Here is a 24,592-nt window from a genome sequence, read left to right as displayed (position 1 = left end):
GTGTGGTGGTGTACATTGTGGTAGGTGTGTGTGTGGTACAGTGTGTAGGTGTGTGTTGTACAGTGTGTAGTGTGTGTGGTACAGTGTGTAGGTTTGTGTTGTACAGTGTGTATGTGTGTTTGTACAGTGCGTAAATGCGGCGGACAGACGGGTCTCAGTTGGTTTGGTGTCCTCTGCTTACTTTTAATAGGCCTACTTGTAAATACAACTTTTGGCCGTAATTTCAATTCCCCATTTCAGCGACCAGAGAGAGAGGGGGATATATCCAGTCTCTGATTGTGTTACGTTATTATGAGAGTGCTGTGCTCTCATACTTTAAATTGTATATATTTATATAAATATATTTGTGTGTGTGTCTGTAGCCTGTTATTGTCTCATGATACCGCACTCTCAATGAATTCAAAGTAAATATGTGGGGGAACAATGTTCAGCTGATCTAACAGAGATACAGTGCTATGACAAAACACTCGACAGCTGATGCAGCTGTTGCCACGTAATAATGAACGGACGTCTCTTTAAAATGACCGCTCAGAGGAGAGGAGTTCTCATTTCTTTAAACGTCTGCTGCTTCCCCTCCTCTCTCCTCGGTTCCCCTCCTCGGTCCTCCGCTCGCATCTCCTGTGGGCGGGTCTAAGTCTCGAGGAGGGGAGTCGAGGAGGGGAGTCGAGGAGGGGAAATTTGAGTATTGAGAAGCCTCTAGTGTGACATTCAGGCGTTTCTTACTTGCGGGTCTTGACGTCGTCCAGCTCCTTGCACAGCTTCTCGTTCTTCTCCTGGTTATCCACCAGGCGGCGCCGCAGGTCTCCGATCTCCTCCTGAGCCTCGGACTTTATGTCGTTTGCGATGACAACGGCCGTCTGAAGGTCGGCCTGAAACTGACGCCACTCCATCGACTCCTCCTGCGCACACACACATAACACACACACACGGTAAGGCAACAGTGGACAGACAGTGGTAACTGTGTGTGTTGGAGCTATTCATTCTTTTGATGCTGTTCTGTTCCGAGTCATTTGATCATTATCGTGTTTCATTTAGTAGTTGTTAATGCTTTACCCTCAGTCTGCGGTGAAGGATCTTAATCTCTCTCTCCATGTCGTGCTTCTGGTCCTGCAGCTTCTTCACAGAGTCTGAAATACAAAAGAAATGTATGCATGCCTCACTCAATACCACAAACATATATACTGAAGACTCTTTCATAGTCCCGTGAAATAATGCTTTAGTTTTTCCTATACTATAATTATGACATCAAAATCAACTTTGAATGCCTGATACAGTGTCACAGTTATAACAACGTGTCCGGCTCACTTACTCTCCAGGTCGGTGATGATGAGGTTGTCGTGCAGTTTGAGCGCTCGGTGCTGCTCCACCTCGTCCTCCAGCTCGAAGATTGTTTCCTTCATATCTGCGATCTCCGTCTCTTTCTCCTGAAGATCCCCCCGCTGCTTATCCACGATGCGCTCCTGATCCGTCATCTGCCGCTGCACCCGATCCCTGAAGTCCCTGTACTCCCCGTCCAGCTGCACACAGGAAGAGGGGGTACTTTAAAGGTCACCTATTGTGCACAATCCACTTGTTCACAACATGTGTCCCCTCTTCTTCATGTCTCTTCTACATCAACATGTGTCCCCTCTTCTTCATGTCTCTTCTACATCAACATGTGTCCCCTCTTCTTCATGTCTCTCTTCTATCAACAACAATGTGTCCCCTCTTCTCCATGTCTCTTCTACATCAACATGTGTCCCTCTTATCATGTCTCTTCTACATCAACATGTGTCCCCTTCTTCTTCATGTCTCTTCTACATCAACATGTGTCCCCTCTTCTAATCAATGTCTCTTCTGTCTCTTCTACATCAACATGTGTCCCCTCTTCTTCATGTCTCTTCTACATAACATGTGTCCCCTCTTCTTCATGTCTCTTCTACATCAACATGTGTCCCCTCTTCTTCATGGTCTCTTCTACATTCAACATGTGTCCCCGGTCGTCTCATGTCTCTTCTACATCAACATGTGTCCCCTCTCTTCATGTCTTTCTACATCAACATGTGTCCCCTCTTCTTCATGTCTCTTCTACATCAACATGTGTCCCCTCTTCTCCATGTCTCTTCTACATCAACATGTGTCCCCTCTTCTCATGTCTCTTCTACATCAACATGTGTTCCCCTCTTCTTCATGTCTCTCTACATCAACATGTGTCCCCTCTTCTTCATGTCTCTTCTACATCAACATGTGTCCCCTCTTCTTCATGTCTCTTCTACATCAACATGTGTCCCTCTTCTTAGCTCTTCTACATCAACATTGTCCCCTCTTCTCATGTTCTCTACATAACATGGTGTCCCCTCTTAGTCTCTTCTACCATCAACATATGTGTCCCTCTTCTTCATGTCTCTTCTACATCCACATGTGTCCTCTCTTCTTCCTGTCTCTTCTACATCAACCATGTGTCCCCTCTTCTTCATGTCTCTTCTACATCAACATGTGTCCCCTCTTCTTCATGTCTCTTCACATCAACATGTGTCCCCTCTTCTTCATGTCTCTTCTACTCAACATGTGTCCCCTCTTCTCTCATGTCTCTTCTACATCAACATGTGGTCCCCTCTTCTTCATGTCTCTTCACATCAACATGTGTCCCACTCTCTTCATGTCTCTTCTACATCAACATGTGTCCCCTCTTATGTCTCTTCTACATCAACATTGTCCCCTCTTTTCATGTCTCTTCTACATCAACATGTGTCCCCTCTTCTTCATGTCTCTTCTACATCAACATGTGTCCCCTCTTCTTCATGTCTCTTCTACATCAACATGTGTCCCCTCTTCTTCATGTCTCTTCTACATCAACATGTGTCCCCTCTTCTTCATGTCTCTTCTACATCAACATGTGTCCCCTCTTCTTCATGTCTCTTCTACATCAACATGTGTCCCCTCTTCTTCATGTCTCTTCTACATCAACATGTGTCCCCTCTTCTTCATGTCTCTTCTACATCAACATGTGTCCCTCTTCTTCATGTCTCTTCTACATCAACATGTGGTCCCCCTCTCTTCATGTCTCTTCTACATCAACATGTGTCCCCTCTTCTTCATGTCTCTTCTACATCAACATGTGTCCCCCTCTTCTTCATGTCTCTTCTACATCACATGTGTCCCTCTTCTTCATGTCTCTTCTACATCAACATGTGTCCCCTCTTCTTCATGTCTCTTCTACATCAACATGTGTCCCCTCTTCTTCATGTCTCTTCTACATCAACATGTGTCCCCTCTTCTTCATGTCTCTTCTACATCAACATGTGTCCCCTCTTCTTCATGTCTCTTCTACATCAACATGTGTCCCCTCTTCTTCATGTCTCTTCTACATCACATGTGTCCCCCTCTTCTTCATGTCTCTTCTACATCAACATGTGTCCCCTCTTCTCATGTCTCTTCTTACGTCACATGTGTCCCCTCTTCTTCCATGTCTCTTCTACATCAACATGTGTCCCCTCTTCTCAGTCTCTCTACGTCAACAGTGTCCCCTTCTTCATGTCTTTCTACATCAACATGTGTCCCCTCTTCTTCATGTCTCTTCTACATCAACATGTGTCCCCTCTTCTTCATGTCTCTTCTACATCAACATGTGTCCCCTCTTCTTCATGTCTCTTCTTCATCAACATGTGTCCCCTCTTCTTCATGTCTCTTCTACATCAACATGTGTCCCCTCTGTGGAAAGAGAAAGTTTCAGGAACAAAGATTCTCTCTCTTTTTGATCCATTTCTATAAAAACCTGTCTGAAAATGAGCTGATCAGATTTTGGCCACTTTATGATGTCATAACGATGTGTTGTCTTGTGTAACCATTAGCCAATCAGCAACCAAGGTACCCCCCCCCCCCCCCCTTATCACCTGAATCTCCTCTAGAGCACCATTGAGTTCTTTGTAACCAAATGTCTCTCAGAGGGGCGTGGGGAGGGGCTCCTTATTTTCATCTAAAGTAACAGACAGAGAATCAGCAATTTGGAAACATGGCTGAAACAGAGGGGATTATGGGTAATGCTGCAATGATCTGTTTGATGTTTCAGCCAATCAGAGACAGGCTCTGTATATATCTGAGACCTGTGATATATTGATGAAAGACAGTATAATGGGGGACCTTTAATTCATTTACACACGGCATCTATTGCACGTCTGTCCGTCCTGGGAGAGGGATCCCTCCTCTGTTGCTCTCCCTGAGGTTTCTCCCATGTTCCCTTTAAACTGTGGGTTTTCTCCGGAAGTGTTTCCTTGTACGATGTGAGGGTCTAAGGACAGAGGGTCTAAGGACAGAGGGTGTCGTATTGTCATACTGACATTCTGTACAAACTGTGAAAGTCCACTGAGACAAATGTAACATTTGTGATATTGGGCTCTATAAATAAACATTGATTGATTGATCAACAAGCCATGATTTTTACACTTTAACACTAATACAAAATATGTATTTTAAACATCGCTGAACTCTAGAACACAACAAAATGTGTTTTCTTGAATTGGGTTTGAGTAAAATACAACATACATACAACAAGTGGGTCAAATGTAGGCATCACGTTAGACTGAAAGTCTCGATGCTACGCCGTATGGGGTTATTTTGGTCGATGCATTAAAGTTAAGCAGCCCTAGTAAACTCTGGAGACCCGACAGCAAAGGGCTAATCTGGCTCTGCCCCATAAATAAAACATGCTCTCATTAAGGTGACCTAAAACTAGTATCCACTTTCTTGCTGCCTAGTTTAAAGCTTGACTCAGCTCAAACACAGTTATTGCTTCAGGAAAATTATGCATGATCTGGATTTCAAGTTTTAGGCAGTCACATTCAAACTGATCATTTAATTTATTTTGTATTTGTAGAGGACATAGTTTGCTCATTTTCAGGCTCATAGTTGCTCTGATCTGTTAGCTGGCAGGCTCTTTTGTGATTGCAGTGTTTCCCACAGATATGAAATATACTTGGGCGGGTGGTGGCAAGTTTTAACAACATTATTTATTGACTTTTCATTCCTGTATAATCATTTTGCGCAAAGATGGCACTGTTTGTCAGAGCACTTCATCCTTCTGGGATTTCATGAAGAACAGCTCCAACGCCTGTGTGTATGGGAATGCCTCTGGTGCTGGTCCATTAACTGCCAGTGTTTCCCACAGATCTGAAATATACTTTGGGGGGTGGTGGCAGGGGGGGGGGGTTGAGGTGACGTGCAACAACATTAACCTTTCTGTTGGTCGCTTGTTAGCAGACCCTTCACGCGATGGCAGAGCGAACAGGTACAGGTACAGGCAGGGTCCATAATGATAGCCCTATAGTTTAAATCTACTACCCACACATGAACATATGGAAATGGGTTACTATTTTAAAAAATAAATGTATTTATAAATGTATTTAGGAACCTATCCATGTGATTTGGTGGGGGTCGACCTCAAATCCTCTAGGGGGGTCCAGGGGCATGCCCCCCCGGTAAGATTTTATTTTTTATTTTGGAGTTAAATGCATCAATCTGGTGCATTTTGAGGGGAAACAAAGAGACTAGATCTATGGAAACACCTATATTAAACAGAACTGTATACATTTCAATAATCATAAAATCAAGGCCATAACCAATAACATACCTTTTCCAATATGAAAAAAACACTGAAACTTGTTTATTAATTTATTTTTGGTTCATTTATAGTTGTGAGTGTGTCTGTGCTCCTGAATCAGCCTCTCCTGTCTCCCTCCATCCTCTCCCCCTGCTCCTCTTTGAGGCAGCAGCAAAGACTAGTTTTCTCTCAACAAGTTTTAAAAGTGTATCTTACCTTTTTTCACCTAGTTAACTTTTTATTTATTTATTCATGCATATTTTACTAATCACATTACATTTCATTTAGCTGACGCTTTTATCCAAAGCGACTTATAATGACCGATTACAGGGACATTCTCCCTGGAGTAACTGAGGGCTAAGTGCCTTACTCAAGGGCACACTAGTGGTGGTGTTCCTGGCGGGATTTGAACTCACAGCCTTCCGATCTTCAGCCCACCTCACTATCCATTAGACCAATCACTACCCTCTCAAATGGAAATATGTGTTTACATAAATGGTGACCACACCGTTTGAGACCCACTGAGAACTTAGACTAAGTTAACTATCTAAACACTCAGAGAGTCCTTTACCTCACCTGAGCTGAGGTTATCCCGAGCTTGAATGACACACAGAGACCAATCAAGGGCTTTGATTTATGATCTGTATGACAGTGGCCATGTCGACAGGCCACATCATGTGGACAGCCAGTCACCCTGTGTGAGGCAGGCCACTTAACAGGCCAGAAGGAGGCCAGATCAGAGCAAGGGAGCGAGGGATCTTTGTCGACAAGTTAATCGATCGCAGATGGCGTCGTGGTCACGGACGAATAAAAAAAAAAAATCTAAAGAAAAAATGTTATAAAAAAAAAACTAAAAACTAAATGGGTCGCGAAATATACCTGGGCGGCCGTTAATATACCTGGGCGGCCGTTAATATTACCTGGGCGGCCGTTAATATACCTGGGCGGCCGTTAATATACCTGGGCGGCCGTTAATATACCTGGGCGGCCGTTAATATACCTGGGCGGCCGTTAATATACCTGGGCGGCCGTTAATATACCTGGGCGGCCGTTAATATACCTCTGGGCGGCCGTTAATATACCTGGGCGGCCCGCCCAAGTATAGTCTATGTGTGGGAAACCCTGGATTGGTCAACCACTTAGAGATGTCCCGCCGCTCACATTTCATTTCATGTAAATTGTGTTGGAGCACTAGCCAATAGAAGCGTGAGTGTTACACAGTGATGTCACAATGTTCCTGAAGTTAACAAAGGAGTCAGTAACATTCTAATGCCCTGCCCTAGTGAATACCGCCCCCTACTGTACAGGTGGTGTAGACACTGCGCTTGTTTGATGAATGCAAGCTACTCTTCTTCGCATTAGTGATCGGTTATCATTTCACTATCTGAGCTGTAATAATGACCGTCTGTGTTTCTTGTAATTATGTAATTGCTCTGTTAGTGTACAGTTTGATTATCATGCTGCTGTGTTTATTGTATTGTTCTAACTCTGGCACAACAATTTCCTTCTGGATAAATAAAGTCTTATCTTGTCTCACCTTACTGAATGAATGCAAGCTACTCTTCGTATAATTGATCGGTTATCATTTCAATATCCGAGCATAGGGCTGCTCGATTATGGCAAAAATCATAATCTCGTTATCTGGGTCAATAATTGTAAATGCGATTATTCATTGACTTTGAAAACATCCATTTATTGGAGGAAAAAAATGTGAACAGTATGTTTTTAACAGTTGATTACTGATCAACTGAAAAACCAAAAAATATATAATAATAATAAAAAAATTATCGTTTTATTTCGATTACGTTGTTTTCGTAATCGTTGCAAGCCATAATCGTAATCGCGATTAAAATACGATTAATTGAGCAGCCCTATCGGAGCCTTTTCTGTAATTCAAAGAAATATATATATTGTCTGCTCGGATAAATATAATAATAATAATAATAATAATAATAATAATACTACATTTGATTTATATGTGCTTTTCCTGGTGCTCAAAGCGCTTCACAAGCAAGTAAAGAAGAGACACAACAACCAGAGTAAAAAGTGCTAAGCGAGGTGGAATAAGGGCGAGGGGTTAGAGGAGTAGGAGTTGAAGGAAAGAGTGAAAAGGTGAGTTTTACAGATGCATCCCTACTCAGGCTTTGACTCACCTTACTGAAGGTCTCCTGCAGGCGTGTGAGTTCACTGTGAGCTTTCTCCAGCTCCTCCTGCAGCTTCGCAGCCTTGGCCTCCGCCTCCTCCTTCCCCTGCCTCACGCCCTCCAGCAGCTGGCAGATATCGTTCTTGTCCCCCGCCGAGTGGAGGGAGTAAAGCTCTGCGACCCTCTGCCTCTCCTGGTCCAGCTGAGCTCTGCAGCGACTCAGCTCCGCCTGGTCGCTGCTCACCGCCATCTTATACTCCTCCAGCGCTGCTCCCATGGCGGCTCGGCCCTGCCGCTCTGACTCCATGATGCGCTCCATCTGGTGGTTCCTCTCCTTCAGCGCTCCGATCATCTCCTGGGAGTCGGCGTTGTCCTGCTCGGCCATCTTTAAGGTGTTGGACAGATGTTGCTGAACGCCCAGCAGCTGCTCCCTCTCGAAGCGGGCGTTGTCTGCCAGATCCCCGTATCGCTGCTCCAGCTCCAGGTAGCGTCCGCTCTTGATGTCCTCCTCCAGGCTGTAGGAGATGTGGTGTTCCTCCAGGAGGCAGCGTAGATACTCGATCTGCCGGCCGTACAGCTCCAGTTTGTCGCTCTGCTGGCACAGGGAGTCCATGAGGATCACCTTCTCCTCGCCCAGGCGCTCGTTCTCCCCGTTCAGCTCCTGGGTGATCTGCTGCAGGTCGGACAGCTCCTGTAAAGTGGCCTGGAGCTCCTCCGCCGTGCTGTGCTGGTTCTCCTCCATCTGGTGGATGCGCTCCGTCAGGCAGGCCACCGACACCTCAAAGTCAAAGTTATTGTCAATCAGTTTGTGTGTACAGAGAGATCGAAATACCGTTTCCCACAATCCCGAATACAAAAATATATAAAAATATGTTGTACTGAATGTCCTCTTCCAACATGAGAGTACCATGATAACAAAGGTATCCCAACTGTAGCTGTGAACATGACAGGATGTGTGATTACCTAGAAGAGCATCAGGACTGTTTGAGGCATATGATAGCTATGTGATTAACATGATGATTCAGCCTCTATGGAGATAGACATCAAGCATGCTCATTTCTGACGTGGAGCTAATCTGAAGTAAACATTGAATACTGCTTTCTATTCCTCCATCTTGTGACTGTGTAACTCCCTCTCTTGGATATCAGCATGTGAAGGACACTGTTCAGGAACTAGTTGATGCTCTGTATGTGATGACTACTTCCATTCTGGAGAGGATCACAGATACATGGATCCTGAGGCTGAAGCTCAAGCCGGGGACCAGTGAGATTTCTCTAACATCGATATAGACACACACAAAACACACCTCGCTGGCGTTGTCGCTGCTGCCCCTCCGGGAGCGCTCCCTGCTGGGGGCGCACTCTGACTCTGAGGAGGAGGAGGCTCCAGAGGGGGCGTCCAGAGCGTCATCGCTGGAGGTCACCGTCTGGTACACCTGGAGGAGACGGAGACATTAGAGAGGGCCGACAACACCTTGGTTTTAAGTTAGCTGCATCTTCGATCTCTGTCTGTACACAAACTAAAGATTGAGAATAAAGTTGTCTTTGACTTGACCGTATGAATAAAGGTTTATTGATTGATATTCTATGGGTGTTTTTTATAACTTCTTTCCTTGATTGAAGTGCACTCCTCACCTCGCTGGATTCACTGTCCAGGTTGTCTGCGGAGCCTCCATGCTGGTGTCCGGTGAGCAGATCCTCCAGGGATCCGGGGGCCGATCCCTCCACAGAGGAGGAGGTCAGCGTTCCTCCTCCTCTTCCTCCTCCTCCTCCTCCATCACTCTGCCCTCCTCCTCCTCCTCCTCCATCACCCAGGGAGGCGAAGCTGAACAGTTTGTCGGAGGCGTCCAGCCGCTGCTCCAGAGAGAATCCCAGCGCGTTCAGCCGGTCTTTCAGCATGCGGTTCTCACTCTTCAGCAGGTTCAGCTCCTCCCTGATGGCGTGGTTCTGCTCCTGCAGGAGGATCAGGGTCGACTCCACATCGGCTGCGGTGATAGCTGACACATGAGGAGGAGGAGGAGGAGGAGGAGGAGGAGGAGGCGGCTTCTCCACCTCTTCTTCCTCTTCTTCCTCCTCTTCTTCCTCCTCCTCCCTTGTGTCCTCCTTCCCTCCCAGGCCCAGCTGCGCCCTCATGCCTCTCAGCTCGCTGCGCAGATGATGGATTTCCACGTCTTTGCTTTGAGCCAAACCCAGCAGGTCTTTCACTTTGGTCTCCAGAGCCACTTTGTCGCTGATCTGACCGTCAGATTTAGATTTGCTCATGCGGCCTTCAGACTCCACCAGGATTTGGCTGCGGGAGCGTTTCCCCGACGAAGCATCGCCCGTCGCTGCCCCCGACCCCGGCTGCTTCTTACAGGCCGCCGTCCTGGAGCTGCGGAGACGATCCCGCGAGGAGTTTGTCTCCTTGGCATTGGACGAGGTTGCACGCCTTGATGAAGTGCCTGGTAGGAGTACAAAGAATTATACTCACTAAAGGAATATTTAGTTTTCTTTCTGACCATCACTAAAAACGTTCCAAGCTACTTTTTGACTACGTCCATCATAAGAAAATGCTCCAACTTAAACAGGCATTTATATAATTATCTGAAGTCACCTCAAAAATAGAAAATAGACAGACACCTTGACAGGATAAACAGATGAAGATGAATTTGCTAAAACCTAGTTTAATGTCATTTAGTGAAGTCAATCTTAACAACAAAATGGATAAATCACAAACAAGAACATTTGGGATGGTGGAATAATGACGATGACAATTAACATATTGATTCAGATATACCGTGCATACTTTTTAACAGTCATTTAATACATGCTTTGGTAAATGTATTTACACTTATCACTTGTTTTTTCCAATGATATATATTTGTTTTTAATATATTTATGTACGAACCAATAGACCCTGGCAAATGTGAAAACCTAGTTGTGAATAAATGTTATGATTCTGATGCTTACTAAAATGCTAGCCTACTTTATAGTTTTTGTTGTAGGAATGACAGAAGTCTGAACAACATCACATGTAACTCGTAGAATAGTGTAGAAAGTATTTAAATGTGTGTTATATTACCTGCTGTGGTCTTTGGCTTGCTGTCCAGGTTGCTAACGTTGGTCCCGGTGGAGGCCGTCCTCTTGCTCTTGTTGACGGCGTTATTCGATGCAGGAGCTCCTCCCGCCATCGCTGCTAAAAGATCATCGTTGCTTTTCACCTGAAAACACATTTTTACAATATCGACAAATTGACTTACAGACAGAAATGAGGCTGAAGCGATTGACCGAAATGACAGTAAGAGAATAACAAACCGCGACACAATCACTTAAAAAAGCATATATAACATTGTGAACGATTGAAATGTAATACTTATAATGGGTTAATTAATTAAGACTAGTATTAACGTTTTTATTTAAACATTTAAAATATTTATCTGTAGATTTTTTGTTTGTTTTTTTACAATGTAATAATTTGATTTTGATTTATAATGAAAATAATAAAACAGTTTTCATCCTTTCAAATATAAATGTCCTGCTTTTTCTCTGTTATATGAAATCAAAGCTAATAAGTATACATTTTTCTACATTGTCGATACCAATATCAGAGACTTTACGAGTCAGCATACTATAACAACTTAATAAGGCTGTCCAACAACATCATCTGGGACCCAAAGCATGTTCTGAACAGAGAATATGAACTGCTGCCATCTAATGGGAGATACAGGGTTCAATAAAGTCAGACTGAAGCATCCTCAGTCGACCCTCTCAGTACACAGAGCTGAATCCAGATCAAAAGCACGCTGACGGCTCTTTGAGCAGGTTTTCTCTCAGTGATCCTGCTGTTATATTAAATGTTTGCTTTCCATGTGTTGTGTCTTGATGTTTGTCTGTTGATGTGACACATGGAGCTGCTGTGATGCACGTCACATGTCAGACTTGACCATTAAAGTATTATCGTATGGTAAAAGATACTACATTGAGTTGTGAGCTGTGTGCAATCTGATTCCAAGCATCATTTAGTTGATCCTGTGACGGCTCTTACCTTGGACAGCGGTGCAGCGCTGCTCTTGGCTGCAGGCTTCCCGGTCCCGGTGTTTCCCTCCGCCTTCCCTCGCTCCCCGCTGGCTTTACTCACCGCGGGCCGCACCGACTTCTTCATACTGCGCTCTGTGCTGCAGAAACATCTACGATCTGTGCACAGAGAGGAAGTGTGTCAGCGCTCAGAGGGACAGATCCACTTCTTCCATGAAGGAGGAATTCTTTCCACCGAGGTTATTCCCTCAACTCTAGAAAACACTGAGACCACAATGAATAGCTTTGCAGCGTTTGTGGATATTGTGTTTTTTCCTTTGTCTGTTTCAAGATATTTGGTGTTGAGAAAGCGGTGGATCATTCTGATTATCCTCCGGATCCCTACAAATGTTCTATTCACCACCTTTGAAGAGAGAGTCCAATCAGTGATGACGGTAAATACATTACTCAGTTTGTGCTTTATTTTCAGAGAAAGCAGTTTGAAGCAGCAAATCCTGTGGTTCCCTTCCCTGTCATTGAATAAACCAAAGACCCGGATTAAGAGACATATTTTATGGATATTCTGTGTTATATTCAACAAAGGATTCTATGAATATAAAACACTGTCAAAACAAACTAATAATGTAATTTAAATCGCTTGTTTACGTCCCTCACTTCCGTTTCGCTTCTCATGCACTGATTCTCTAAGCTGAACAGCCAATCAGAGTGATTTCTTTGACCGACAGCCTTTGACCGATTGCCTACCGATTCGACACAGAGGCCAAAAAGGTGTCGGCACGGCCGAAAAGACACAACGGTGCGGGGGACACCGATCTGAGTAGGGCGACAGGACGCTCATCGTCGGCCAGACATCTATCGACGGCCAAAATCGGCTCGGTGTGTCCGGGGCTTTACAAGACTAAATTGAAATCAAGACTCCATTATAATTGACCTTTGTCCAATACTGATTTGTTCCCATTTCCAGACCATCTTCTGTACTACTTTCAATAATGGTATAGATGTTACAGTTTTAAAATGTTGCTCATTTATATTGATATCATTATACATGCAATATATATGGCGGTGGAGGCGAAGTCGATAGGGACTTGGCAACTGGAAGGTCACCAGTTCAAGTCCCAGCAAGACCAAGTGCTACCGAGCCGAGGTGTCCCTGAGCAAGGCACCGTTCCCTACACTGCTCCCCGGGCGCCGTTCAAAATGGCAGCCCACTGCTCCTAACAATAAGATGGGTCAAATGCAGAGAAACAATTTCCCCACGGGGATTAATAAAGTATATCAATATCAATCATTTAAATCATTTTAGCTTCAATGCAGTCACACATGGTAGCTATAACAACCGTAGGAGATGATAAGGGAACATATAGTAGAGCAGAGACTGAAATAGAGGCTTTAAAAAGGCTAAATCATCTCTCCACTAGATGGCGATCCTGTGTTTGTGACGGTTCACAGAACAACTTTTGTTTGTTGCAGCAACGATAACAAAGATAAAGCTTTTTTAATCTGATTTCTTCTGAGTGGGTGGCTCCTCTCCTCAGCGCAGACACAAATGGGCAAGACGGAGTTATTTTGGACTTTTTGTAGAAAATTCAGCAGCGCCAAAAAAGGAAAAGTGGATTCCTTCACAGATCAAAGTGAAAGCGCAAACCAACACAACCTAATGCGGTCAGATTTCGTGACGCACATGTGTGTGTGATCATCTTTCACTGCAAAGAAACCATTTAGTGCCACACCGGCGCACAACAACAGGTTCTCAGAGGTTGCTTTTATCGGTTTGGAAGATTCATAACAGGAGATTCTGGGTCGGGGAAAGATTTGTATCTTCCATCACTCGATTCTTTAACAACTTATTTACTACATAAGCTTAACATTGCTTCTGATGGACAGTCGTCTACACAGCATGTCAAAGCTGTGTCAACCATTACAATGAGCAACAACAAGGCTTTGTTAACAATATAATGTTTCAAGTTTGTGAAAATAAAAAAGTAACTGAGCTAAGTTCACATCTTACTCTTTGGATCAAGCAACGTCATCATATATGTTTTTATAACTTGAAGTAGTTCGTCTTAAAATGGACTGAAAACAGAGAAACACAAAGTTAATGTGCATTTTTAGCATTTATCAATATGACCTTTTGTCTTAGTTTTGCCTTTGATTGTTTACATAGATGAATGAGTTGATAACCCTTTTAAAAACTATGAAAACTCTCTAATCTTACACACTTTGCTTTGATGCCATAACTTCATTAAGAATCGACTCAATCAGTGCGCAACAAATCAAAGAGATCAGCTCCATATGTTCAGAATCCAAAATATATCCTCTTCAAATTCTGTATTTATTAGTAGTACAGTAGTGCATATCAGCATATCAGCATAGCATGTGTTTTTATATGTGGAAAGTAACTATGGTGCTAAATAAAAGGTAGTAGAGGAAAAAGTAGCATATTTGCCTTTGAAATGCAGTGAAGTAAAAGTACTGGATACAAGTATGTACAAATAAGATTAAAGTAACAGTTATTTTTTGACTGGTTGAGAATAGAAAGTGAGCTGAAGTTATTTATCTGAGACAGGAAACCCCTCCCCTCTCTGTCTCTGAGTCACAGCTGTTGTTTTCCTGGGCAGACGTTTGTTGTTTTAATATGGAAATACATATAAACAAAAATACAAGCGGTAAATGAGACTTTGAATAGAAAAACTGTGAGAAGCGTATCGTAACAGGAGCACAACTATTGGAATGATTCACTCAAAACACTTCTACGAATCCTATCTCAATAAAAACACATTACAGAAATAAATCAATATTTAGGATCTGATAGGAGGAGCAGCTAAACGTCTCCTTCCTGAAACTTCCAGAAAATCCCTCAAAAACCTGCTACTGCACTTCATACAACAACAAATACTCTTCTGACAGCTGTTTCCCTGCAACAAATCCTCCCTTTCAAGTCCAAGTGATTTAATATCTTCTTCCGAAGAGACGATATTTGTTTTGTTTTCTTATTTCTGTCTATTGGCCTGCAGTGACGTAGATGCTGAGAAACGTTAAGCTACATCCAATTCATATGAGCTTGGCGGCTGTGGCTCAGTGGATAGAGTGCTGGACTTTGAATCAGGGGGTAGCAAGTTCGAGTCCCGCTGCAGTCAGCATGTCGTTGTGTCCCTGAAGACACTTCACCCCAAATTGCTCCTGTGGGGATTGTCCACACTACAGAATGTATGTAAGTCACTTTGGATAAAAGCGTCTAACAAATGACATGTAATGTAATATGAGCAAATCACAAATAGCCCCAGCCCCAAAAGAGGGGAGGGCTTAATTTACAGTATGGATTTAAACGGTTACATTTCCTCTTAAGACTTTGTACGAACCCTGTTTTTTAGAAGCTTTGTTTAGTGACCATACTTGCTGATATTGTCTTATGTCTGACCTATACACCAATATGTTGGCCGGTGATCTGAAATTAAAGAAATGATGTGAAAGAAGCTATAAATAATCGACTGGGAAGCTTTTGTTGTCTTTGAGTCGGCCAGCTCTTGAACAGTTCTGCAGTGCATTTATTTTTAAGTGTTTTAATCTACAAGACTGTATTTTTGACTTTTTGGACTATTTATTTTAACTATCCAGAATATTTTATATTGTTTTGTTAATATTTGATATCATATTTTTCATTTTATTTGTAATTGTTCATTCTCTTTCCCAGTTTAAGTATTTTAAGTATTGAATTTGAATGTCTAAACACACCTGTGCTTCTGTGACGAAATAATTTCCCAAATTGGGATCAATGAAGTATCTTTCTATATCTATCCATCCATCCAAACATTTATCCATCTATCCAAACATTTATCCATCTATCCATCCATCTATCTGTGCTGGCAGTTATAAACAGCAGTCTGCTCTCAGGGAAGGTCCCTGAAAACCTGAAGCATGCAGTCGTCCAACCTCGTATTAAAAAACCCAAGTCTTGATCCCACAGTTCTGGCTAATTTTAGGCCCATTTCCAAAACGCCTCAAAAATCCTGGAGAAGATTGTTTACAGTCAAATTATGTTTTTTCTGGAAGAGAACAATATACTGGAGGTTTTCCAATCCGGTTTTAAAACTATGCACAACACTGAAACAGCGCTTTTAAGAGTTTTGAATGACATCCTTTTATCTACTGACTCTGGGGACTGCGTTGTGCTTCTACTTATTGATCTAACTGCTGCTTTCGATACAGTCGACCATGACATCCTGATCTCTCGCTTGGAGCAGTGGGTGGGCATTGAGGGGAAAGCCCTGTAATGGTTCAGGTCATATCTGAAGGACAGAACTTTCTCTGTCAGCCTTGGTGACTCCGAGTCATCCTCTGCTCTACTCCTGTATGGGGTCCCACAGGGCTCAGTAGTAGGCCCCCTGCTATTCTCCCTCTATTTGCTCCCTCTTGGGTCCATATAAAGCACGGCATCGCATTCCACTGCTATGCTGATTAGGGATCGACCGATATGGCTTTTTCAAGGCCGATACCGATTATTAGTAATCAAGGAGACCGATAACCGATATTTGAAACCGATATACATTTGCAGTAAAATCAGAAATTCTTGGTGTCAAAATGTACAATAACACAACTTCTTTGAAATGTCTTTTTATGTTTAATGAACTTAAAACTGGTTTCCTCTCTGTGACCCTGAGTAAAGTGAGTAAAGTAAATGAAGTAAAAATTAAATAAAAACTACTAAAACTTGTTCTGAACTTCTGATATTTGAGTCTCACTCATTTAGTAGTCCCAATTCAGCAGCACCAGATTGTGGTGCAGAAAGCAGAGTTGCTGCGAGGCTCCACTAGCAGCCGTCCCAGTCGTCCCAGCACGTCCCAGTTTCTCCGCTGCGAGACGCTAGCCGCCCACCTGAAGGGATTGGGATGTTTATTGAACTTCGGCTTTCAACTGATTTACCTTCGAAACACATGTATGGCTCTGCCGCTCACTGCTGCCGCTTGCCTCTGTGTCTGCGTTCTTCGCACCTGCCTGTAATCTGAGAAGGTCCCGCCTCTCTGGCTGAGAAATCTTCAGTGTTGATTGACACTTCAGTAATAGCCTATCAGATAGCGCTGTGGGCGGGACATTGCTCGTGAACAGTGGTGGCTGCAGCCAGAGAAATGGCTGCATCAGAGCCAAAGTTGTATCTACAATTTGATTTAAAAAAAGGCAGATACCGATAATCTGTAAAAATGCGGAATATCGGCCTCGATAATCGGCCAGGCCGATAATCGGTCGAACCCTAATGCTGCCGATAGCCAGATTTATGTCCCACTAACAAAGAAGGAGGGTCACTCAATTAGCCCACTGCTAGTGTCTAGAGGACATAAAGGCCTGGATGGCGTGCAACTTCCTAAAACTAAATGAAGGAAAAACACAAGTAATGGTTTTTGGTGGCACCACTGGCATCAATTCTGTATACCTGGGTTCCTTTGCTCAGTACACCAAGCCCACCATTATGAACCTTGGCATTAAAATGGACCGTGACTAAAACTTGAGTCAGGTTAAATCGGTGGTCAAAACTAGCTTTTATCACCTTAGGCAGCTAGCCAAAGTAAAACCTTTTCTCTCCAGACAGCAGTTTGAGACAGTAATCCACGCCTTTGTCACCACTTGGCTGGACTACTGTAACTCTCTCTACATGGGGGTCAGTGGGTCCTCCCTCGCTCGTCTGCAGCTGGTGCAAAATGCTGCAGCAAGGCTTTTAACTGGCACACGGAAATATTACCACATTTCCCCCATTTTGGCTTCGCTCCACTGGCTGCCAATACATTTTAGGATTCATTTCAAAATCCATGTGTTTACTTTTAAATCCCTAAATGGCATGACCCCACCATATCTTTCTGAGCTGCTACACCCTTACACGCCCAACGCCCTCTCAGGTCAGCGAATCAACTGCTCCTGAATGTGCCCAGAACCAAGTCAAAACTCAGAGGGGGCCGTTGCTTCTCTGTCGAGACTCCCACACTGTGGAACGATCTGCCCCTGAAACATTAGACCCCTAAAACCCACCTCTTCTCCTTAACGTATTAACATCTTTTAGAGCGTTGCTTTTAAAATTGTCTATTGTTTTTACTTGTACTTGTTTTATGGTGTGTGAGCTGTGCTGTGTGATTTTTTGTTTTGTTTATTTGACTGTACAGCACTTTGATCTGGAGGTTTAAAGTGCTATATAAATAAAGCTGTATTGTATCCATCTATCTACATATCTATATCTCCATCTACTTACACTGAACAAAAATATAAACGCAACACTTTTGTTTTTGCTCCCATTTTTCATGAGATGAACTCAAAGATCTAAAACATTTTCTATTTACACAAAATAACCATTTCTCTCAAATATTGTTCACAAATCTGAAAAGATCTGTGATAGTGAGCACTTCTCCTTTGCCGAGATAATCCCTCCCACCTCACAGGTGTGGCATATCAAGATGCTGATTAGACAGCATGATTATTGCACAGGTGTGCCTTAGGCTGGCCACAATAAAAAGCCACTCTGAAATGTTCAGTTTTATCACACAGCACAATGCCACAGATGTCGCAAGTTTTGAGGGAGCGTGTAATTGGCATGCTGACAGCAGGAATGTCCACCAGAGCTGTTGCTCCTGAATTGAATGTTCATTTCTCTACCATAAGCCGTCTCCAAAGGCGTTTCAGATAATTTGGCAGTACATCCAACCGGCCTCACAACCGCAGACCACGTGTAACCACACCAGCCCAGGACCTCCACATCCAGCATGTTCACCTCCAAGATCGTCTGAGAGCAGCCACTCGGACAGCTGCTGCAACGATCGGTTTGCATAACCAAAGAATTTCTGCACAAACTGTCAGAAACCGTCTCAGGGAAGCTCATCTGCATGCTCGTCGTCCTCATCGGGGTCTCGACCTGACTCCGGTTCGTCGTAACCGACTTGAGTGTGCAAATGCTCACATTCGATGGCGTCTGGCACGTTGGAGAGGTGTTCTCTTCACGGATGAATCCCGGTTTTCACTGTTCAGGGCAGATGGCAGACAGCGTGTGTGGCGTCGTGTGGGTGAGCGGTTTTCTGATGTCAATGTTGTGAATCGAGTGGCCCATGGTGGTGGTGGGGTTATGGTATGGGCAGGCGTATGTTATGGACGACGACCACAGGTGCATTTTATTGATGGCATTGTGAATGCACAGAGATACCGTGACGAGATCCTGAGGCCCATTGTTGTGCCATTCATCCACGACCATCACCTCATGTTGCAGCATGATAATGCTGCCCCATGTTGCAAGGATCTGTACACAATTCCTGGAGGCTGAAAACATCCCAGTTCTTGCATGGCCAGCATACTCACCGGACATGTGATTGAGCATGTTTGGGATGCTCTGGATCGGCGTATACGACAGCGTGTTCCAGTTCCTGCCAATATCCAGCAACTTGGCACAGCCATTGAAGAGGAGTGGACCAACATTCCACAGGCCACAATCAACAACTTGATCAACTCTATGCGAAGGAGATGTGTTGCACTGCGTGAGGCAAATGGTGGTCACACCAGATACTGACTGGTTTTCGGACCCCCCCAGACCCCCCCCAATAAAGCAAAACTGCACGTTTCAGAGTGGCCTTTTCTTGTGGCCAGCCTAAGGCACACCTGTGCAATAATCATGCTGTCTAATCAGCATCTTGATATGCCACACCTGTGAGGTGGGAGGGATTATCTCGGCAAAGGAGAAGTGCTCACTATCACAGATCTTTTCAGATTTATGAACAATATTTGAGAGAAATGCTTATTTTATGTATAGAAAATGTTTTAGATCTTTGAGTTCATCTCATGAAAAATGGGAGCAAAAACAAAAGTGTTAAATTTATATTTTTGTTCAGTGTACCTACCTGTCTATCTATCTATCTATAGGTAGATCTATATCCATCCATCTATCTAAATGAAACAGATCTAAAGTATTTGACTCCAGGGTTAATGAATGCAATGGATCTGATGATGGCGGACCAGAGGAACAAGTGTTTCTCTACAGACGGCTGAGCAAAGGCAAAGTAAAGTAAAGTCTGGGAAGAGAAGGAGTTTGGGGGGTAGCTGAGGTTACTCCTTAAAACCCCTTCCCTGCTCTCATTCCTTATTCATGCCCTAACCGCGGGGGGCACTTCCTTGCCAAAACATGAGCTTCCTGTGGTGGCGTCTCCAGTAAAAAGAGTAAAAGGCAGTGTGTGTGAACGAGGACAAGCAGGCACCAGTCTGCCAGACACACAGCAGACACTGAGTTTCATTCATTTATGAAACATATGCCTCTAATATTAATACACAAGTCGGGAATTCAATAAAGACGCGTTTTTTATGATAAATGCCTGCAGTTAAATGGGATGTATCGAGGTCAGTATTGCAATGCTACCACAACATGCAGACAGAAATGAAGGATTACTCAAATACTATACCATAAAGATTAATCAGCAACTATTTCATATTTATGTTATTGTACATGCAATAATGCTATTTACAGCCTCTCATATATGGAGATGGTCTATTATTCCATTTTATAGTCATCAAAAGTGAACATATTTGGGTTTTGGACAACAACAAAAAGTTCAAGGACTAGCTTGGAATTTTCTATTTTTTATTTTACAGACCAAACATTAATTAAATAATACACATAATCAGCTTTAAGACCCAATCTATTGCACCTATTGACATAATCAACATCAACCTCTCCTTGTAGAAGAAAGGCCACTTTTAACATTTGTATAAGTAAAGAGGATGTATTTAAATGTCTTGGTTTGTCAGTATGAAGACATTTAATTTAATAAGAATTGAAACATAGAAAAATCGAATATTTCTGATATTTTTGCATAAAAGTGTTCATATATTAAAATCAAATAAAAAGTATTTAATGATTTCCGATGATCAACATAGTTTTTAAAGAAGAAAAATGTCCTTATTGCAAAGGCTGAAAACATCCAAGGATTCCTGATAAGTTATTCTTGTTTAAATAGATCTCAAATACTTAATAAACAAGACAGATATTTTAAAAAGTCATGTTTTTCTGCTACAAACAAACACAATTCTCAGATATTTCAGTCTTTTCTCTATTGGTTTATTTCTGCTTGGTGTATAACAAGTCAGAAAATAGTGAACATCTCCATCCCAGTTTCTCAGAACCCAAGGTGATGATGTGATTAAAGTGAGCTTGGTTATCAAAAACAACATCTTTTTTTCCCCACTGGTTTAATGTCACTTTGGGGGAAAAGTTCCAAGACTTGAGTTTTCCCCGGAATATTTTTTTGATTACATCACATGTTACTTGTTGGAGGCTTTTCATCCAAAGCGACTTACATACTCAATACTGTGGGCAATCCCCACAGGAGCAATTTGGGGTGAAGTGTCTCGGGGACACAACGACATGCTGACTGCAGTGGGGTTTGAACCTGTGCTCCCCTGATCCCAACACCAAGGCTCTATCCACTGCGCCACACGCCTCCCTAGACTCTGGTTGTTGTCTTACACTAAACAGTTTGTTTCTTAAAGTATTTTTCCAAAAAATAAATCAATAATCGGCCAAACATCTCATGAGTCATATCTGAAGACCTGGATATTGATTTAGAGAGTGGGCTGAGACATATTGCTCTTTCCAAGCTCTTCCAGGAAAGTTAGGAAACATCTGTACTCACTTCTTCTTTAGAAAAAAAGACTGGAGAGAGAGGGGATTTATGAAGATACCGTGGATAGTAACATAGTACATTTACTCAAGTACTGTACTTAAGGACGACTTTAATTGAGTATTTTTATTTTATGCTACTTTGTACTTCTACTCCACTATAAGCCAGTATGGTACCTTTTACTCCTCTACATGTATTTGACAAACACAACAGTTACTTGACAGACAAATAAGCTGAAACAAAGTATACATAAACTGATAACTTAATACGAATAAATAACTAATACTTTTTCCTTTACAAAGTAGTTAAGTCTAGCTCTACCAGCTTTAATAAACACATTAATGCAGTACATTTTTTAAATGGGACATTGCGCACAATAAGTACTTGAACTATATTTTGAAGCTAATACTTTTGTACTTTTACTTGAGTAACCTTTTAAATACATTACTTTTACTTGTAACATAGTATTCCTCCACTCTGGTACTTTTACCCAAGTACATGATGGGAGTACTTTTCCCACCTCTGCTTTTGGTATGTTAAATATATGTACATGCCAACAATTTTGTACTTCTACTAAAGTAAGATTTAAGATGCAGGGCTTACACTCTGGTACTTTTACTTAAGTTAAATATCTACTTTTTCCACCTCTGTGTGAGATATGCCACTGACAAGCCCACTGTTGACTTTTCTCAGGGGGCAAATTTACATTGTTCCAGGCTACACCTACATTAGCCTTGCTAACGTTAGCAGTTACAGTTTGTCATTAAAACACACAAACACATACTTTAAGAAACAAACTGTTTCGGTTAAGACAACAACCAGAGTCTAGGGAGTTGAGAAATGTCTGTTTTAATACGTTAAGAGACCAAATGGATACTTTAAACCATGGTAAAACTAAAGGAGATAACCTCAGCTAGCTCTTAGCTTTGAGGTCAGGCATGCAGGGAATTTCAGTAATTGCACTTCCTGTTTGAACGTGCGCTTTTCAAAACAAAAGCACCGATCTCGACACGTAGGCACAACCTTTCAAAAACGTTCCCTTCAACTCTAATAATTAGAAAAAACTCCCAAAGAACGTGAAAATGTACACAAAATATGAAAAAACACTTATTAGAGATAGAGAAAAAGTTAATAGAGATGTGTTTTACGCAATTTCTGTATCTTTTGCAGCACAGATTTAGAAAAATGTTATCACAAGTTAGTTCCAATTATCCAATGCAATTAGGGAAATGTATATATACAAGTATAAATCTATGTTGTGCAAAATAACATCATATAGATTTATACTTTCTTATACACAAGTGTCTTGATTTTGTTTATCCTTCCTATAACTTACTCGACTGCTCCTTTTACTCTTAAGCTTCAGGTGTAAATTAGGTGAAAAACATACCTCCAGTTTTCAAACTACACAAATGCAATAAAGGAAATGTCAATAAATGTATAAAACTTTGTTGTGTTTTGTTTATTTTCAAATGTGTCTTGCTTTTGTTTATCTTCCCTAACTTGTCCCTCTTCATATTTGACTCGGTGCAAATGGGTTGGACAACATAACTCCAGTTTACAGAGTTAAAAGCTTTAAAAACCTAGCCTTACCAACATTATTTTCAAAAATAAAACGTAAGGTTATCTTTGAAAGATGAAAAATTAGAAATGTATAACAGATTTAAAACCATTGCTGAGAATAATAAAAAGATTTGTGAAAAAAACGACAGTAAAAAACCTGTTTTTTTAGGCAATTAATTAAATATGAATTGCCTAGAAGAGAGACAAAAGCCCAATATATCACAAATATATGATAAACACCGAGTTATTTTGACACAGATTAAATAATAAATGTCTAAACGTCAACAGAGACATTTATTTTGAAATGTTACGTACATTACGTCAACTGATTTTTCCACCTTGACAGTTGACCAAAAATCTAATGTAATGGTTAAAAACAAAGCATACCAAGCAATTTAAAACAAACACATATACAAACCGAGTCTTTGTAGTTAAAATCCCTTTAAAGTAGCTTTTTTCGTTTTCTTTTTCACTCATTAAATCCCCCACAGCTGTCAGAAACAAATGGCAAAGCTAATGCTAATGCTAGGCTAACAATGTTAGCATAGCCGGCTAAAAGAAAAAGGCAAGTGTCAGTTAAGCAGATAAAACGCTCATACCTGATGTTTCTCCTTGTTTCTGCTGTTTGATACTTTGATAAATGTCCAGAGATTATTCCTGGTTGTGTCTGGTATTTATAGTGAGTTCACAGCAGCAGCGGATCTCTCTGCTGGCAGCAGCCGGATCCTCGGCCCCCTCCTCCGGTTGCATCAGCATCTCCCACCACCCTCTTTAACAGGGAGGTGGGAGAAACACATATTAAATACTCCTGAGTATTAGGACTCAAGTATTTACTCAAGTAATGCGCTCTATTATTTAAGTGTGAGGTACTCTAGCAGTGTTGGAAAGAAACTAAGTAACCTTACTCAAGTAATGCAATTAAAAATAAATGGAGGTAATTGTGCAATGTTGAAAATAAAAGTACATTAACTCTAGTAATACACACCACCCTCTTTAACCAACTGTTTCACAGGGAGACACTTCACTGGCTGCAGGGCAGGAGAAACACATATTTACAAAATACTAAGTGAGGAAAAGTAACCAAGTACTCAAGTATTCACTCATCTCCATTATTTAAATGTGAGGTACTTTAGCAGTGTTGGAAATAAACTAATTGACCTTTACTCAAGTATGCACGTGTAAGGTAATGTCCAGTAATGCACACCACCCTCTTTAACAGGGTAGACTTCACTGGCTGCAGGAGAACACATATACAAAATACTCCTGAGCAGTGAGGAAAAGTAATTAAGTACTCAAGTATTCACACAAGTAATGCACTCCATTATTTAGTACTCTAGCAGTGTTGGAAAGTATCGAAGTGACTTTACTCAAGTAATGCAATTAAGAACAGATTTGAGGTACTTTTGCTTGAGCAGTGTTGGAAAGTAACTAGTACTCAAGTATTTACTGACGAAATGCAATATATTATTGAAATGTGAGGTTATTGAGCAGTGTTGGAAAGAAACTAAGTAAATGTACTCAAGTCATGTACTTGCACACACAAGTATTCATGTGAGTATAATTGTACTCTTCTTGAGTATGTCCATGTTATGCTACTGAATACTTCTACACCAATACTAGAATTTGAAAGCAAATATTGTGCTTCTTCAACCACTTGCATTGT

The 24,592-nt window shown here is 42.0% G+C and overlaps 1 protein-coding gene across 1 annotated transcript; it reads right to left on the bottom strand.

The window, feature by feature from the left end:
- Positions 1-723: 723 nt before the first annotated feature.
- Positions 724-23,699, bottom strand: LOC117560201 (cytospin-A; the record flags this gene model as incomplete). The annotated part of the gene is given in 9 exon segments (XM_034237026.1): positions 724-899; positions 1,054-1,127; positions 1,310-1,517; positions 7,729-8,496; positions 9,025-9,153; positions 9,353-10,158; positions 10,779-10,917; positions 11,742-11,890; positions 23,529-23,699. Coding segments are annotated over 8 exon segments (2,417 nt in total), but the record flags the coding sequence as incomplete, so codon positions are not given.
- Positions 23,700-24,592: the final 893 nt, after the last annotated feature.

Source organism: Gymnodraco acuticeps, unplaced genomic scaffold (genome assembly GCF_902827175.1).
Source record: "Gymnodraco acuticeps unplaced genomic scaffold, fGymAcu1.1, whole genome shotgun sequence".
In the NCBI taxonomy this organism is placed as follows: Eukaryota; Metazoa; Chordata; class Actinopteri; order Perciformes; family Bathydraconidae; genus Gymnodraco; species Gymnodraco acuticeps.
The sequence above is the reverse complement of the archived record's forward strand: the minus strand, read 5'-3'. Positions and strand labels throughout refer to the sequence as shown.